Source organism: Limanda limanda, chromosome 16 (genome assembly GCF_963576545.1).
Source record: "Limanda limanda chromosome 16, fLimLim1.1, whole genome shotgun sequence".
Taxonomy (NCBI): Eukaryota; Metazoa; Chordata; class Actinopteri; order Pleuronectiformes; family Pleuronectidae; genus Limanda; species Limanda limanda.
In genome coordinates this window covers 7,178,981-7,196,183 of record NC_083651.1, presented here as the reverse complement: position 1 = coordinate 7,196,183, position 17,203 = coordinate 7,178,981, and the positions used below count along the sequence as shown (strand labels likewise).

The following is a 17,203-nucleotide window of genomic DNA, read 5'->3' as shown; positions in this document are numbered from 1 at the left end:
GTAGTAATTGGCAGTAGTATTTTAAAGATAAATCGCTGGACTGTTAAATGTAACGTCACCTTTGCCTTGTACTCAAAGCAAAGTTATGGATTTTTTTATGACCTGAGACTCGTTTATGTAATCCTATTAGCAACAAAACATTTTACTCAACAGCTTAATCACATAAATTCTGACGTGCTGAAAACTCATTAAACACAAAAGCCTGCAGGGCCTCACAACCATGAGGCATTGGACACAATTAAGTGAGCAAGTACATTTTTTTTATTGTAGCCGCAGATATTTAAATGTGACTGTGTTTATTAAAATAATAAGAATGATAATAAATTGACTTTAACCACTCTGTGCTCCACACAGTTGGTCTTGGTGGTCTTTCGCTGCAGTCTCCCTCCGTCTCCAAGCTTGCACGGGGCCACCGTCCCCTGGGGAGAACCCAGTCAGCCCCACTGCCCCAGCAGCAGTGTGGACAGGCCCAGGCCCTGCAGCAGCTGGTGGTCCAGCAGCAGCACCAGCAGTTCCTGGAGAAACACAAGCAACTGTTCCAACAGCAGCAGCAGCAGCACATCATCAACAAGGTAGCTCAGTGTGTGTGCGTGTGTGTGTGTGTGATAGTGTGTGTGTGTCACTATTTGTCCATCTACACGACACTGATTTGGTTAATGTCTGTGAATCCTGCCTCGGGTCCAGGAGCAGGATGAATCAGCCTGCAGTTATCAAGTCTCCTCAGCAGTCTTTCTTGTGTCTGTTCATGTATCCCTACTTCTCCCTGTCACCCTGGCAACTGTGCTCTAAGGAAGTCGCCTCCATATTTGGTCACACAGGAAATGACCTACTGCATCCTTGTCGATGTGTGTGTAAGTGTGTGCTTATATATGCGACTGTGTGTGTGTGTGTGTGTGTGTGTGTGTGTGTGTGTGTGTGTGTGTGTGTGTGTGTGTGTGTGTGTGTGTGTGTGTGTGTGTGTGTGTGTGTGTGTGTGTGTGTGTGTGTATGTGCAACGTGATGAGGGGAGTTGCAGCGCTGTAAGTGTCATTGTCAAGAGGGAGATGTCTCTTTGTGTTTGTGCGTGCGTCACACTGTGTGTGTGTGTGTGTGTTTGTGTGTGTGTGTGTGTGCGTGTGTGCGTGTGTGTACAGAACTTCCTGTAGGATTCAGCTCCATTATGTTTGTGTTGCTGTCAGTGAGTCCCTCTGCTTCGAGACTGCAGGCTGTTGTGAGTCTGGAGCTCAGGAGTAAAACCAGGTTATTTTCATGTTGTAAGTTGTGTTAATGCTCTTATGCAGGCAACTCAAAATGTGAATATGAGAGTTGAGGTTGTATGACGTACTGAAAAAAATAATAATACATTTAGAATCATCATATATATTTTCTTATATTTTTGTTTCTTATAATCTTATTTAATTAATTAACCTACTAATTCTCCAAAAGTCTGTCTGTCTGTATGTGGAATGAATATTTCAGGAAACGTGAATCTTATTGGCTTTGCATGTTAATTGTACTGGAGACGGAGCTATTGACATTCATGGGTGCAGATCTCTTCATAGACTCACTTCCTCTTTAGCAAGTTGTCTTCATAAAGTCCAATTTTGATTGACTAATACTAATACCATAGACTGTTTGTATAAAGCTTTGCACACAACGTCCTCCACACTAACAATAAAAAGTGACAGTTTATTGTAAAACTGAAGGTTGACAATGAATAAGTCTGAAGTAGCCAATGTTTACTTCCTGCTAGCAGTTCATTGTGCCCATATTTTGTGTTAAGTTGAATTTAGTTTTTCCTGTTTTATTTTTTTTTAATATTGAGCTGACTATGAACACATTTCCAGCATCACATAGACAAAAGATGTGTTTTCAAATTATTATTGCTATAATATGATTCATTCCAATCAGAGGTTTACAGTTTGTGGAAATGCAAACCACATGTGTAATCCCCCTGTCATCAGCAGAACCACTTCCACTGTAAAATCCTTAAATCGGTTTTAAAGCAACACTTGCTCCAAGTTTCTCTTCAGTTATTTTCCTCACACATTACTCACATGTGTGAATACTTTATGTTTTTACCACCCGCCCTAATCCCTTTTCTACATTTTCGCTGTATTCAGACACCGTTCAAGTGTTAACAGCAAAGCTTGAAACAAGTTGTACGTTTTTCAATTAACTTCTCGTCCATGTTGAAGTTGATACTGTGGAAAAAGCACAGAGAGGATGGTGTTTATTCAGTGAACTGGAGCCATACAACGTTCTGCACCGCATTTAAAGCTCAGATAGCTTAATGATCTGTGCTTTATTTTTATGATTCCACACTCAAGACATGACCTGGAACGAGGAGGGAGCGTTAGCAAATCATGCAAAATGCGTTCAGATTCTTAGTCAGACTTTGAGATTAATGCTGCTTTAAGTTAAGATTTAAATAACTGTTAAAAGCAAACAATGTGTGATCAAGCGAGAATAATCTTGAGCTGGTGATCTGTGTAACCATGCACTAATAGTAGAGTAACAATTGTATCCATCCATCATCTACCCCTTATCCACTGAGGGCTGCAGGGGGACCTGGAGCTGGCGGGTACAACATTCACTTTCGTATTCACACCTACGGCCAATTTGGAGTCTCCATTTAATTTAGCCCAATCTGTCTTTGGTCTGGAGGAAGCTGAATTCCCCAGAGAGAACCAATGTGCAAGGAGAACATGCAAACTCCAAACAACAAATACCCCCGGCCAGACCGGGATTCCAACCAGTAACCCTCTTGCCGTAAGGCGACATTGGATGTTTTTTTCTTATATTAATGTATGCAGTTGAATCCACACTAGTCCTTTTTAAACAGGATTTAATTTGAATAGATTTCACGTCCCCAGCTAGTCGTTGCTTTTGTTTTGTCTTTTAACTGCCTTTTAAAAGAACATGGCACACGGGGAAATGTAAAAAGTAGCCCAAGGAAACACTGTTTATTGCTGCATAATAAAGTCAGCCTCTTAAAACTAGCAATTCACTTTCTGTTTAATACGAGTAAGAAGAATAATCCAGACTGTGGCATTCCCTGCAGAAGGATCGAAAGTACCACTTCTCATCCCAGTGACAAGCTCCACCACGGCTGCCTCTGAATTAGATTGTTTCCATATGTACTAGTAAGGGCAATGTTACAAACTTTTCTCACAAATACTCCGGTGGTGTGTTTATTTCCATTTATTTACCCTGTCAACCGCTGGAGACCCACCGCTTTGTAAAATATGAGTCATCCGTGGCCGTCCTTCCTTTCCTTGTTCGTTATTTTTTTTTTTTTGTCAAGTCAGCAAGGAAAGTGGGCACTTCCTGCAAACTTCAAATTTGGCTTTAAACAGTTAGACATGTTGGCAGCAAAGAAAGGAATGAAAGAATCTTGAATGGGTTCCAGCCTGAGCCTGCTGCCTCCACCGCTAATTATCTCAGACAGCTAAGGCAACACTGTGGTATACTTACTTAACTGATATTGTTGTCAAAGTGTGTGTGTGTGTGTGTGTGTGAAAGAGAGAGTTAGATATGTGGAGTCAACTAGTGTCAAGTGTTTGTGTACACAAGCACCTTCCCTTCTCCACCTCCCACTCTTTCTATCTTTCAACAGGCGTTATTAGTGTCTGTCCCCCCAGCAAGGTTCATATCCCAGCAACTATTTCCTCTGTTGAAGAGGAGGAGGAGGAGGAGGAGGAGGGGGAGGGAGGAGACGGGAGGGGCGGCGTGGGGTTGAGTGAAAAAGAGCACAACAAGAGAGGGAGAGAGAGAGAGAGTCAGCACGGCAGCAGTGGGGGAGTGTTTTGAGTTTGTTTGGAGAAGAGGGACTGGGATGAGGCTAGAGCATGCTCTCTGACGTCAATGGACTGTTCCCTGGGCAATATGCCAGTCAAGTGTGTGCGTATGTGTGTGTGTGTGTGTCTGTCAGTGTGTGTCTTTTCCTCTGTGTGTGTTAATGTGTGTGTGTGTGTGTGTGTGTGTGTGTGTGTGTGTGTGTGTGTGTGTGTGTGTGTGTGTGTGTGTGTGTGTGTGTGTGTGTGTGTGTGTGTGTGTGTGTGTGTACCATGTACCGTGGCCCACTCCAATCATGACCTGCACATCAAGGTTGAGGTCTTTGACGACAGAGACAGGGACACAGTAAATCTCCCTAAAAGAAAACCAGCCCTCTACATTTCTTCCTCTCTCTTTTCCCCCTCATGTCTTTTTAGCTGAGTTTTTTTCCTTCTCCACCACAGGCTCAGGCACAGTGCACGTACCTGTATTAATTACAAGTAGTCATAGCGATTTAAAACAAACAAATAACCAGACAAAGAGTCCAGAGTACAGATCTGGTTTATCTCTGTGCAGATAGTGCACGTGCCTGCCTAATGTCAGCATTTGTTTGATTAAACTTTGAGTTCTTTTCATTGTTTTTGAACTGGAACTGATCAGTTAGCTATTTTTGGAACGGAAAAACATGTTCAGTGTATCAATACATATTGAAGTGGTGCAGGTTCTCTAGCGTTGCACATTGTTGACCCTGATGTTCAGTGGAGACGGCGAGATATTCCTTCCCTCACTTGTCTTGTGTAAATAAGGCAAAATGTCTCTCTGTACTGACTAGATTCTGTTTTTTCTTCTTTTAATAAATGTCTTTGTGAATTGTTGCTCCTAACAACACAGTGTTTCAGCCTCTAATATACAAAATATGTTATTTACATTTTTAGTATTTGCCCTCACCTCTATAACTCATATCAGTTAATTCCTTTGATTCCAAAGATTGATATCTTTGCATGTCAGTTTGTGTTCAGAACATAAGACCCAACATAAAAAAGATCTATAAACATAGCAATGTTAAGTAAACCTTCCACCTAAAGGTCTTGTTTCTCCTTTTGTCCTCTAGATCATTTCGAAGCCCGGCGATCAGGTCTCCTCCGCATGCTCCATCGCCTCAGGGTCGGCCCGGCAGCATCAGAGTCACCCGGAGGAGACGGAGGAGGAACTCCGGGAGCACCAGGGGCTGTCCTCCATGTCCTCCTTGTCCATGCAGGAGACGGGGCCGCTCCGGGGGCTGGTCATCAAGCAGGAGCCCCGGGACCTCCAGGAGCAGGAGGAGATTGAGCAGAGGGAGAGACAGGCTGAGCAGGACTTCATGTTCAGACAGGTGAGGAGGAGGGGAGAGGGTCATGGAGAGTGGGACTGGGAGTGGAGGAAGATTCAGGAAAGTTCATAGGTAGAGGAGAAATGGAGGGTTAGGGCTAATATATATATATTTTAGATGAAGAGTGAGTTGTGGAAATTGGAGACTGGACGTGATTTGGTTGTAATGTAGACAGTAGTGACAGATGGCACTTATAGTAACTGACTGAAACATTACACTGTACATTGGATCTGCCTTCCTTCAGAACTGACTGAGCGGTCCACTCTATAGTGTATTTTAAATACTATACATTCACATCTATTCATACGAAACACACTCGTATACTGCTAAATGCACAGTGGTGTGTTTGGTTAAAGCTCAGGGAATGGAAAACCTCCTGCAGACTCTCCGTGTCCACATGCTTTAGCACCACATGGCCTCCTCTCATCCCCAGATGCACACGACGTGTATGATCTGTCTCTGTTGGGCTTGAAATCGATCTGCGACCACAAACACGCACGCCCACACACGGCCAGGACACCGTGTCCTCTTCTGTCTTGCCCATCCCTGCTGTCCGCTCACCCAAATTTAATCAGCCACTCTTCTTACTGTCGCCATGGTGGCCACAGTGTAAGCAGACCCGCCTATCAGTGTAGGATAACAGGACTGCATGGTCAGGCTCCTTTTTCAGTGGAAATACCAAATATTTAACTCTGGTATATATGAATAATTTACAGTCTCTTGTGTGAGAGACTTAAAAACCAACTTATCAATGCGTACATGTTGAAAAACCTAACTGAGTTCTCACTGGGGGGCTTTATAATTGTCCAATGTTGTAGACCTCATCCTTTAAATTATTATGATCATCACGCTGGAAACAAGGTGTTTTCTCTAAAGATTAATTTTGCATTATCCTTTTTTTAAATGGTAAGAATCATCTTTTCAACTAAAACTCACATGAAACACATTTTAAAGGTTAATTATCTCAGTCATTCAAACAAATTTCACAGTGGACGAAAAACCAATTTCCATAAATTACTTTTTTTTTGTAAATCTTTGGTCTTGTCATTTGAATCTCTGCATAATAGAACAGAAAACTAGAACCTCCCTGTGCAACACAATAACAACTTCTCTACGCAGTGTGTTTGTTTTAGTACAGCAGCTTCACATTTCCATTGTGAGTATCTAGTGCCATCTTCTGGCTTTAGAAAGACATTGCAGCCCACGGCATACTGAATGCCCGCGTATGTGTGTTTGTAAATGAAAGCAGCAGGCTCTGCTGTTAGAGCAACAGCGGATCCACCAGTTGAGGAACTACCAGGCCTCCATGGAAGCAGCCGGGTTATCAGGCGGCTTCGCGGGACACCGCCCGCTCTCCAGGGCGCAGTCGTCTCCGGCCTCCTCCTCCTTCCCGATGGTCGTACAGGAGCCCACCGCCAAGCCTCGATTCACTACAGGTCTGGTAGAAATAAACCCTGAATAATAGTAATAATAATATGGAACTTAACACTAAATATGAAATGCTCTTTTTAATTTGTATGTCTGTCCCCTCACTCTGAAACCCATTATATAGTAGATTAGAAAACAGTAATATAGAAACACACTGTCTTCCTGCTAATCAAGTTACAGTATAGTGACATATATTCACATATTTGTTGTGGTCCAGGTCTGGTATATGACTCTCTAATGCAGAAGCACCAGTGTATGTGTGGGAACACCACCATTCATCCAGAGCACGCCGGACGGATCCAGAGCATCTGGTCCCGACTACAGGAAACAGGCCTCAGAGCGCACTGTGAGGTGAGGGCCAAAGTTACTCTTGATAACACAGAGGTGTGGCTTCATGGATGCATATAATAATGTTTTATTAATCACTTCCACAGAAACAGAGTGGATAAGACTGTATGTGATAAATAACACGGGATTAAAATGTAAATTATTTACTAATTTATTGTAAAGAAATTGTCCACCCCTGGATCTAAAGTAATAAACACCTGCTACATTTCTTCACAAATTTTATTTTATTATAATTTTTTGTATGTTTTATTGTGAAACTATTGCATGGTTTCTTTAGCACACTTAATATTCCACATGCACAGTGTCAAAATCATCAGATTCCAAAATTCAGTGGTAGATTATCATCCTTGTGAGATTATGAGTACGTATTCCCATTAAACTAAATGTAAACATACAGATGCAACATTTCAAAGTCTTTGTTGTTTTATGCTGAATAATTACAAAATTTGACATTGGCAGTGTTTGTGTTATATTGTGATATATTTTCTTTGTGTATGTTATGTTTTTGTTGTTTTTTTACTACTCTGTAAGGGATTTAAGAATCAAATTAGAGTTTTGCAGGTGGTTACCTTGGCCAGAAGAGGGCAGTATTTAGCCATATCTGTTCGACACTGCTGCATAGTTTTAGGTTTTATGGTTTTAGAATGATCTGGAACTAGTCCCCCCCCCCTTCCCACCTCCACACCCACCCGAATTCTGACTAGCAGCCGAGCCCCTCTACGTGCAGCTCTTCCTCACACAGTGTGAACTTTACTGGCCGTGGCAGTTTGAATGGTGGAACACAGAGACCCACTCCAATGTTCTGTCCGTTTCTTTTCTCTGACATCTCCCCTCTTCTTCTGTGTGCACAGTGTATCCGTGGTAGGAAGGCCTCACTGGAGGAGTTACAGACAGTCCACTCCGAAGCCCACGTCCTGCTCTACGGAACCAATCCACTGCGGCAAAAACTGGACTGTAAGAAATACAAGAACGCTCAAACAGTTACAGTAGACAGATGCACTCAATCCAGAAGAACACTGCTCCACCACCGCCTGTACAGAGCTCATAATATATTGTAGACAACACACTACACACATATATACATGCAACATGAAGCAAATTCAGACCCAGTCTTCCACTGGCCTGTCATGTGAATCCCATGAAGCTGTAGTGTCTGTTAAAGGAATCTGCTTGTGTGTTTCACCAAGTGTCACAACAAAAGGTCCGATGTAATAAAGTGAGGTGGAGGTGTTACGATGAGGTGAGGACCGGCTGGCGCTGTTAAACCCGAGTCGCACCAGGCTGCTCAGTCACTTAGGTCCAGCCTTTGTGGCTTCGAGAGCAGGTGTAGTCAGTGTGTGTGTGTGTGTGTGTGTGTGTGTGTGTGTGTGTGTGCCTGTGTGTGTGTCAGAGAGAGAGCGCTGAAAGCTAAGGAGCAAACCCCGGTGAACATCTAAGCTTTCATTACAGCAAAGACATAAATTCCCCTTATTATTGCTGCGTACACGTGAGTATTACCAGATACTTCTGTGTAAGCTGCAGCACACAAGAGGATTTACACACAAAGGAAAAGAAGAGGAAGAGAGGGAAAATGCAAACTGTAATAAAAACCACAAAGATGGCAGGTAGTCACGGTTTAATTAAAAGTATTTGTAGGTAATATATTACGATCTATTACACGCAGTTTCTTTTTTCAGACACTGTTGAACGCATGTTTTTTTAGCATGTTAGAAAGTATGGCATCACCTCACTGCTGTGTGTTACTGTGGCCTCTCGTCCAACGCACTCATTCAGGCACTGCCAGCTGTTTTTTACTGAGCTCGGTAAATGCAGCTTTTCTCATCATGCACCTGCAACATGGGAAAAACATACAGAACGATCTACAGCTCAAGTCGTTTTTATCCTTTGGCCCATTTAAGTTTTGAATTTGAACTTATTATTATTATTATTATTACCTCTTGCTTTTCTTGCTTTAGTTGGTTAATTTGTTTTTATTGAGTTTCTAGTTGTAAATTAAGTTTATATACTTAAGCTTTTACCTTTTCTCTTGATTTTTTGCTTTTTTGCTAATTTTACTGTTTCTTCTTTGTGTTTTCTTTGTTTCCTGGAATGTTTTGTTTATTTTCTGTACTCTGCTTTATTGTAAATGTACCTTAACGTATTCCCAAGTTAAAATAAAGGTCAAATGAGAAGTTGCTCAATGAGAACTTGGAGCCCTGAGCTGAATAATGCGAGTGCCATTCTCTGCCCGTTGAGCTTCAGACGTCTGCTCTTCCACTCAGGAAACTTTACTCTGGTCCGGTTGTCATCGCCGGTTTGATATCAGTCTAAAGTCTTGAAACATTGAGCAGTTAAATTTCATCACCTGGTTAAACAGTATAACAGAAGTCAAAACTAAAAGAAATTACGATTTGTCTGTTGGACTTAACCAAATGGTTTACTATGTATTTTGGACGGAGATAAAAAAAAACCGGAAGGCTCCGAATGTGAAAGGAAAATATAATTCTAGTTTCCATTCGAAAGTAATCAAATTTAACAAGTTAGCCATTTTTCAGTTTATGTTCTGATCCGTCAAAGAAGCTGAAGATTATTCATTTCCCATCCCTCTCTGGCCTATTATCTCCATTTCCCTGAAGAGGGAAGAGGGGGGGGGGTTTCGTCCTGAAGGCAAGAAGAAACTTTTTTTTCTTCTTCACCTCACCTAATTCAAACATGCCCCTGTGTACCTTCGCTGTTAGATCAGGTCAGGAAGTCAAATGCTCAGATTCAGGGGTCATGCACTCGTTTTTGCCTGCAAGTCCAGAATATCACCTCTTCACCTCCTGAACTTTTACTCTTTCTTTATCAATTTCCCGACTGGTTTTCATTTTATTTCCCTCTCTCCCAGGTTCAGTGAGTCCCATGTTTGTGCGGTTACCATGTGGCGGCATCGGGGTAAGTCTCGTCTTTCTTACAGCCGATAAGTCATTTTACAAATACTCCCAGCCCAATTAGGTACTTGTAATTAATGTGCCTGATATTTCTCGGAAATTACTGGTGTTAAGTCACGCAAGTTTATTCAGTGGAAAATAGTTGTCATAGGCTTGTTGACTTTTTTTACAGCATTGTGTAATTCTAATCAATAGCCGACTGGCTCTGCTCCATCTGACTCTGTAATGAAACAAGTAGGCATAGTTTCAGCAACATCAAATACCAGTATAACTGTTTCCTTCGCCCACTCTCTCTCCCTCTCTCTGCCCCCTGTGAAAATAATAGTCCCATTTGTTCCTGTTCCACCAACAAAAATAAACACACACACAATCTTAACACACTTGCACGCACTCATACAAATGCTGCCCCTCGAGGACCTGAGGCAACAAAAGCTGTTGCTTGCCTTTCCGCCATGTTTGTAATTGTTACCAGATGTTTTCAGCATATGAGCCGTGTGTGCTTTTGTGTGTGTTTGTGTGTGAATGTGTGGATGTGTTGGTAGGGTGGGGGGGTATGTTTTTGTTTGTGTGCATACCAGTGTGTTGGAACCTGTGTGTGCAAAGGCAATGATTTAGATGGCTGTTCAGAGTAGGAAGTGCTGTCTTTTGAAACTGATATGTTAGAACAGTTGTACACCTTCCTTTGTGTGTGTTTGCTTGTGTGTGTGTGTATGTGTGGTGCAGTATTTACTCATGTTGTTCGGACCTAAATCTGTACACAGTTTCATAATGTGGACCTGTCATAAATCATTAAAAAATAAGGTGAGGACTTGGGGAAGGGTCAGATTTAGGGTTTAGTAGTTATGAGCAAAGTGTCAGGAAATCAATGTAAGTCAATATTTGTCCTCAAGTCACAGGAACATATGAAAAAGATCAAATCTATACATCTTAGGCTCTTGTTAAAGGATTTATTTGCCAGTGACGTTATAAGCACAAAACTTTCTGAAGTCAGATTTTCTCTTTGTCAAACATTTTGTGATGTTTTGTCGATTCATCATCCATCAAATATATTTTCTTTGCTGGTTGATCCCCTTTTTGACTGAAATCATGAGACACGACTCTCCGTGTGTCCTCTTTTTCACAATATTGAGGAATTCTTGAGGCCGACCTGGCATCTCTTACATCTCTTTTCTACGTTCTTACCTATTCAGACTGTCTCTAACCCCCCCCCCCCTCCCTCTGGGGCTAACTGTTGCTGCTTTGGTGGGAACAAGAAGAGCCCGAGAGCCACGCTGCTCTGTTCTGCTCTTTATGAAGGCAAATGGGACTCAATTGTTGTCTTCCTGTCATACACACGCACGCACACACACTCTTACAAGTAACACACAGAGGAAGGGGGCTGAAATTAGGCTGTCAGTCTGTGGACAACCATCATTCCATCATTCCAGCACGTTCCCCACTCTTTTTTACCTCTGACATACACACACACACACACACACACACACACACACACACACACACACACTTCTTCCCTTTCACTTTTTCCTGACTAGCTGTGTCCACTCGTAGCTTGAGGCAAAACTAACATCAACATGGGAAATAATAAACCTCTCAGTCCCCCACATGCTGCTTTTAGAACAGCATCTGTTTGTGCTCATTAACCTGACTTGTGTGTATGATTCAGTTTCTCATTCACTCACTCGTTTGCTCACTTGCTCAATCACCGACTCGGCTGCAACATCGTGTCTTCCACTCACTACCTGCTCCTCTCCAATCACTCACCCGCCAGTTCTCTATTCCTCCTCTCTCCCTCCTCTCCAGTTTTTTAATCTCTGGTCAATGCTCCACAGTTTTATTTCTTGAAGTATTTACTTGGCTCAACTTTAAAAAGAGCCATTTCTCCTCCCTGTGGATGTCATTATGGAGTCCTCCTCCGGCCTTGATCACTCCCGTCACCGGAGGCAAGAGGAAAGCGGGCGGGCCGGCCGAAAAGCTGTCAAGTCACTTAAACACACTGACTGGGTTGAAGACGTGAACTGAGAGGGTTAACGTGTGCGACTCGGCCGAGAGTGAGCGTGGATGAGAAGGCTGTGTGTCTGACAGAATGATTGACTGGCAGGTTCATGTTTTTACATATTCAAAGTAGAGGAGCCCTCGGGTTTACATCACAAAGCTTCACTGGAGCTCTGGCATGGGCCGCTCTGCACATGTGCGCACAGTTCAAACACACTGACACACACTGCTTCCTTTTCTTCTTTTCCACTGCCAGCTCCTTCTCTCTGTGTTTATCACGCGCTCCATCTGCCTGCAGTATCTGCCATGTCTGATGGAGGGTGTGTATATTATCCTGTGCGTGTCCCTGGGTACAGTCAATCATATAGTATATTGTGGTCCATTTGGCTTGTGTGAACGTGTATATGTGTGTGTGTTGTTGTGATTGTTGCTGAGGGTTGTCCGTGCCTCAGCATTAATCAGGCCTGACCACTGAATGAATGGTTGCCCTGTGTATAAACATCCTCAATCGCACACGCACGCACACAATCAATCCTGAAATCTTCTTTTCACTCTATAAATACACAAATAAATGCATTCAAGCCCAAAATGCTCCACTCCGGCTCATCAACGTCACAGAACAGAGGAGAGTTTAACTTTTTACTCTCATTTCGTTTCCAATATTTCCAGACTTCTACGTCACAACATTTTTTGTAATCAGAAATCAGCCGTAAGCTGCCAATAGTGAATATTTCAGTCCAGTCGATTTAAATTTGGCCATTTCCAAGATTCAACTTTTTATCCAGGGCTTAAATCCTTCATATTAAAGGCAACCACAAACTTAAATGTTTAAAATATCCATTATATTAAAGGCAACCACCAACTAAAATATATAGATTTTATTCTTGATTTGCAACTCACTTGCAAACGTGGACTATTATATAAAACATTAATATATCTTTAATCTGAAGTTTGTCTTAATTGTAATGATAAGAAATAAGAAAGAACATAACCCCTGAATAAATAAAATTAAAACTTAATGTAGTGATTAACAGTATCAACCCTCTGGCGCATTAAATGTTCAGAAAATCTAATATACAAAATGCAAATCTGACCGTTACTCTGTAATATAAACATTTTGAAGTATGTTTTACTATCTCTGAGATTCTCTCTTGTTTATTTAGTGATTCTTCACCATTTTGCAATTATTATCCCACTGAAGTACTTTAAATATGATGAAACCAACACAACTACATGTGTGTGTCGACAGGTGGACAGCGACACCATCTGGAACGAGGTCCATTCCTCCAGCGCAGCTCGTCTGGCTGTCGGCTCCGTCGTGGAACTGGTTTTCAAAGTGGCATCGGGCGAACTCAAGGTTGGTCTGAAACCTCTGTGGAGTTTAATGAGAGTCGTGGGCTCTTTAGCCTGGAGGATTATTTATGTTTCTCGTGTCTGTACATCTTCTACATGTGGATAATTCTGTGCGCGCGTGTCATAATCTTTCAGAAGGAGACAGCATGAAACAAAGTTCAGATGGAAATCACTTAAATGAATTACATCGCTAGGACTTTAAAGGGTTTTTATGTCGGTCTGCTTGTCAGGTTTAACGGCCTCGCTCCATTTTCCAGCTGAGTTCCACTTCAGACTTCAGCCACATAGCTCAACAGAGGAAAGGAAGCAGAGCACACACCATGTATCTTATTCTGTGAATGTTTATTTGAAAGTATTGTTGAAGGATTAATCAAACCTACACCAGAGACGTACTATACGCCCTCCTGACACCGCAGGAAAAGAGAAACCTCCTCCCAGAGCATCTATCCCAAGTCTCGTTAGCACCTCCCAGACAGACCCCCCCCCCCCCGTCATGGCTTACCCACCAGCCAGCCTTCCTGTGTCTGTGGCCATGGCGGCTTACTGTTTGAACTCAGCAGGGAGGCGCAGAGCACCGGGCTCTGCAAACGCTAACAGTCCCCACTGCGGGCCGGCTTTATTAGTATTACACCACAGCCACCTGCAGAGCAGCCGGCGCACTCGGTGTTAGCTTAGCACCGACGCAGCGCAGACTAATGACATTCCTTGGAGAGACAGTAGCACGCCAGACTTAAACCCACATGGTTTTCAGCTAACATTCAGTGCCTCCTCTACACGTGGGCATATTTACGATAAAGAAATAGAGGTCTGCTCTTTCTATACAGCACATTGTGTGATTTCATTTATTTTCATTGTGTGATGAAAAGTAGAAACCCGGGAGAAACATGTGGATTTGCTCCAGCGGGGGGGGTTATAGTTCACGGGTATTGACCTGCCCTCAGCTTAACCTGAGTTTAACACATACGTGCAAAGGTGTGTATATATACGTTTTCCCTCACACATGCAGTCGGTCCTCTGAGGATCCTCTACAGCCAAATTACCAAATTCCACCTGCACCAACAACTCTCTGAACTCCACACAAAGTCATAAATCTACCGCGGGCGCACACACACTGTCACACATTTCTGTTTCTACATCTGCTCTTTCTATTATACTCTTTCCGTGTCCTTTTTTAATCCGTTGATATTTCTTCCTCTGCACAAACAACATACCAATTCCACTTATTCACCTATGTGTGCATGCTGCATTATGCAACTTGCTGTAACCAGGTGTCCTCAAACCAGCCAAGACAGTTGTCTTTACAATAATCTCCCGGCTAGCTGCTAATCCACTGCAGCTGACTCAACATCATTAGCTGAGCTCGCCTCACTCTACATCAGCCTGAACATCTATCTAATGTCCCGGCGTACTGCAGCAGTGGGATCTCCCAAAACACAAAACAGAGTCCCGCTGGTCTCTGCCTTGACAAAGCTTCCCTTAACTGACCCAGTGTAAGCATCTGTTTCTGCGTGTGTGTGTGTGTGTGTGTGCACGTCTGAATTACACAGCTTTTTGAAAATCGAAATCTTAAACCATGACATTAGAATAATTGTTTTGAGAGATATTAGCTTCGATTTGTAGAAATATCAGTACTTCAGATTATATTAATCACTTGGACCCTAAGTGAACTGTCGATGCCTTCGGGATTAATAAAGTTAGATTTCATTGTATTGTAGCCTCCTCTCGTTCAACTGATTCAACTGATTTGATTTTTTGATTTTGTGGTCATATATCTGCACCAGATAAATAATGAGTCTGGAATTTGAATGTTAACTGCAACTGGACACAACCGCCAGACAGTAATTGTTGTTTTGCTTTTGATTTACTGTTTGTGTATGTGTGTTTCTCGTGGTAGTTTTTATTGTGCAACCCTGAACCTGACACAAGTTGGGAAAATTCTGGGAAGGCCTGGACAATGTCATTAGTTTACAGTTGTCAGGTTTAAGGTCAGACGCGACTAACCTCAGTGAACCGTGATGGTTTATGTAACTTGTAAATGATCTTTGTTTTTCCCTGACAGAACGGTTTTGCTGTAGTGCGTCCACCTGGACACCATGCTGAGGAGAGCACACCCATGTAAGTCAATCTGAACTGGAAATAACTTTCCCCTTTAGTGCATCGTTACTTCATTCCCTCACATCTCATAAATATACATAAATATATATCCTTCAGAAATGTATAACCTTCAGACATGTAAAACCACTGTTTGTTTCGTGTCATCCCTCTCACTGTCTGTTCTCAGGGGCTTCTGTTACTTCAACTCAGTTGCCATTGCAGCCAAGCTCCTGCAGCAGAGGCTGAACGTCAGTAAAATCCTCATTGTGGACTGGGTGAGTTCCGCAGGCAGCGCGGTGGCTTGTTTGTTACATAATCATCTATTTGGAGAAGAATAGAACACACAGCCACTCCCTCCTGAGCTCATAAAACTATTCCCTGTGGTTTGATATGAGTTGGATTCCCCACCATTTAACTAGTGTACATGCCACTAAAAATGTATGCATTTAAGATCACCTCTGCCAAGATCATGCACTTCACTGTGAAACTAGAAGTATCAAAGAATGGATTTGACCCTGCAAAAACAAAAAGAAGATGAATCACAATGTTTTGGTTTCACCTCTTTCAACCTTCCCTCTAGAACCATTCATGACCTTTCTACTTATTTTACTCTAAAGGTCAACAAGTCATAAGACTTCATCAACACTTCTTCATATTAGTCTTGTTACAACACGAGTAAGTTTATGCCTGTTGTCCACGAGTTTTGAAAACAGATCATACTACTGCATTGTAGTGTGAACAGGCAGAAGCAGAGATGTTTTGGAACGATGATGCAATCACCCACGTTTTCTTCCTGATTGATTCTAAACACTCAACTACAAGCGGTGAATGCAAAGTGCTGTACACACGTACATTCAATAACAGTTTCACCTCGTTGTTGGTCCTGGATGTTGGTCTAATAGGCAGATTTTTGTTTAATTTGCCAGGGTTTAATGTTTGAATTTTAATGACCCCTTTGGCTTTTACTTTGGCCTTTCCTCCAGGAAAAAAAGTTCCTTAACTGAAGAGGCGTCAGCAGTTTAAAGTTTTTGCAATGATAGGGGAACACTGCAGGTGGACCTCTTGGCCCGGTCGTGTTACTGTTATTACTTGACCTTCGGGGCTTGTTATTTTGGTGGCAGTTGAACATCTTATTTATGTTGCATGTTTTCAGTAGTTTTTATATTCCAGAAAGCGTTCTGCACGATATCCTGCAATAAAAACACATTTATACCCAAGAATATGTCCCCATCGAATATCTGGCTCCTCACATTTCAAAACCATAAAGTACGTTGTTAGAGCAGCGCCCCATCCACAGGCTCATTTACTGTACCAGTGTGAGAGAGGAGCTTGAAAGATCTGCTATTTAGGTCAGACGCTGACCCTTCCTTCATACCAGAGAGACAAATTTGTTCATAACAGGGTATGACAAAGCCCTGGACATGTCCTGGAGTCGTGCTCTATCGTGGCGTCCCCTCCTGGTCATGGCCATTCCCCAAAAGCCTTTGAAGGGCCTTTTCATTTCCTGTCTGTCTGTCACAGGAGGACTTTAAGTGCAACTAGCAAAGTCATTGTCATGCCACTCAGCCTCCAGCCAAAAGGGACATTTGTTCTTTTGGTATATTAAAGCATTCTTGGGATAGAGACAGTGAGGTAATTTAATTGATGTCATGTTTTTTTGGGGGACTAAAGTGAATAATCATTGAAGTTGACTGTTTTATTGAATCCCGCTGACCATTTCTCTTCTGACATCACAAACATCAGACTACAGCTGAGATACAGATTTGACTGTCTCGTAGTGTTAGTGTCTCTGAGCATCGTTTTCTTTCTCTGAGTGCAGATGCAGGAGATGATGGTCTCTGTCATTTTCTAAGTCATCTGAATTCCCTTTTTATAGTAATGCAGCTTCTGTAATACATACATAGGTGGTTGATTTAGCTATAGACTAAATGTCTAGGTTAATGTAGCTTCTTAT

The 17,203-nt window shown here is 42.3% G+C and overlaps 1 protein-coding gene across 4 annotated transcripts in view; it reads left to right on the top strand.

The window, feature by feature from the left end:
* Positions 1–17,203, top strand: part of hdac4 (histone deacetylase 4) — a 111,778-nt gene that overhangs the window by 75,632 nt on the left and 18,943 nt on the right. For 3 of the 4 annotated variants that reach the window (XM_061088172.1, XM_061088175.1, XM_061088174.1), the window contains 9 exons: positions 355–572; positions 4,868–5,128; positions 6,372–6,561; positions 6,771–6,904; positions 7,753–7,855; positions 9,768–9,814; positions 13,052–13,159; positions 15,215–15,270; positions 15,437–15,524. In XM_061088172.1, coding sequence (XP_060944155.1) covers positions 355–572; positions 4,868–5,128; positions 6,372–6,561; positions 6,771–6,904; positions 7,753–7,855; positions 9,768–9,814; positions 13,052–13,159; positions 15,215–15,270; positions 15,437–15,524 — 1,205 coding nt within the window. The remainder of the gene's footprint in view (positions 1–354; positions 573–4,867; positions 5,129–6,371; positions 6,562–6,770; positions 6,905–7,752; positions 7,856–9,767; positions 9,815–13,051; positions 13,160–15,214; positions 15,271–15,436; positions 15,525–17,203) is intronic. The other variant, XM_061088173.1, reaches the window with a different exon arrangement.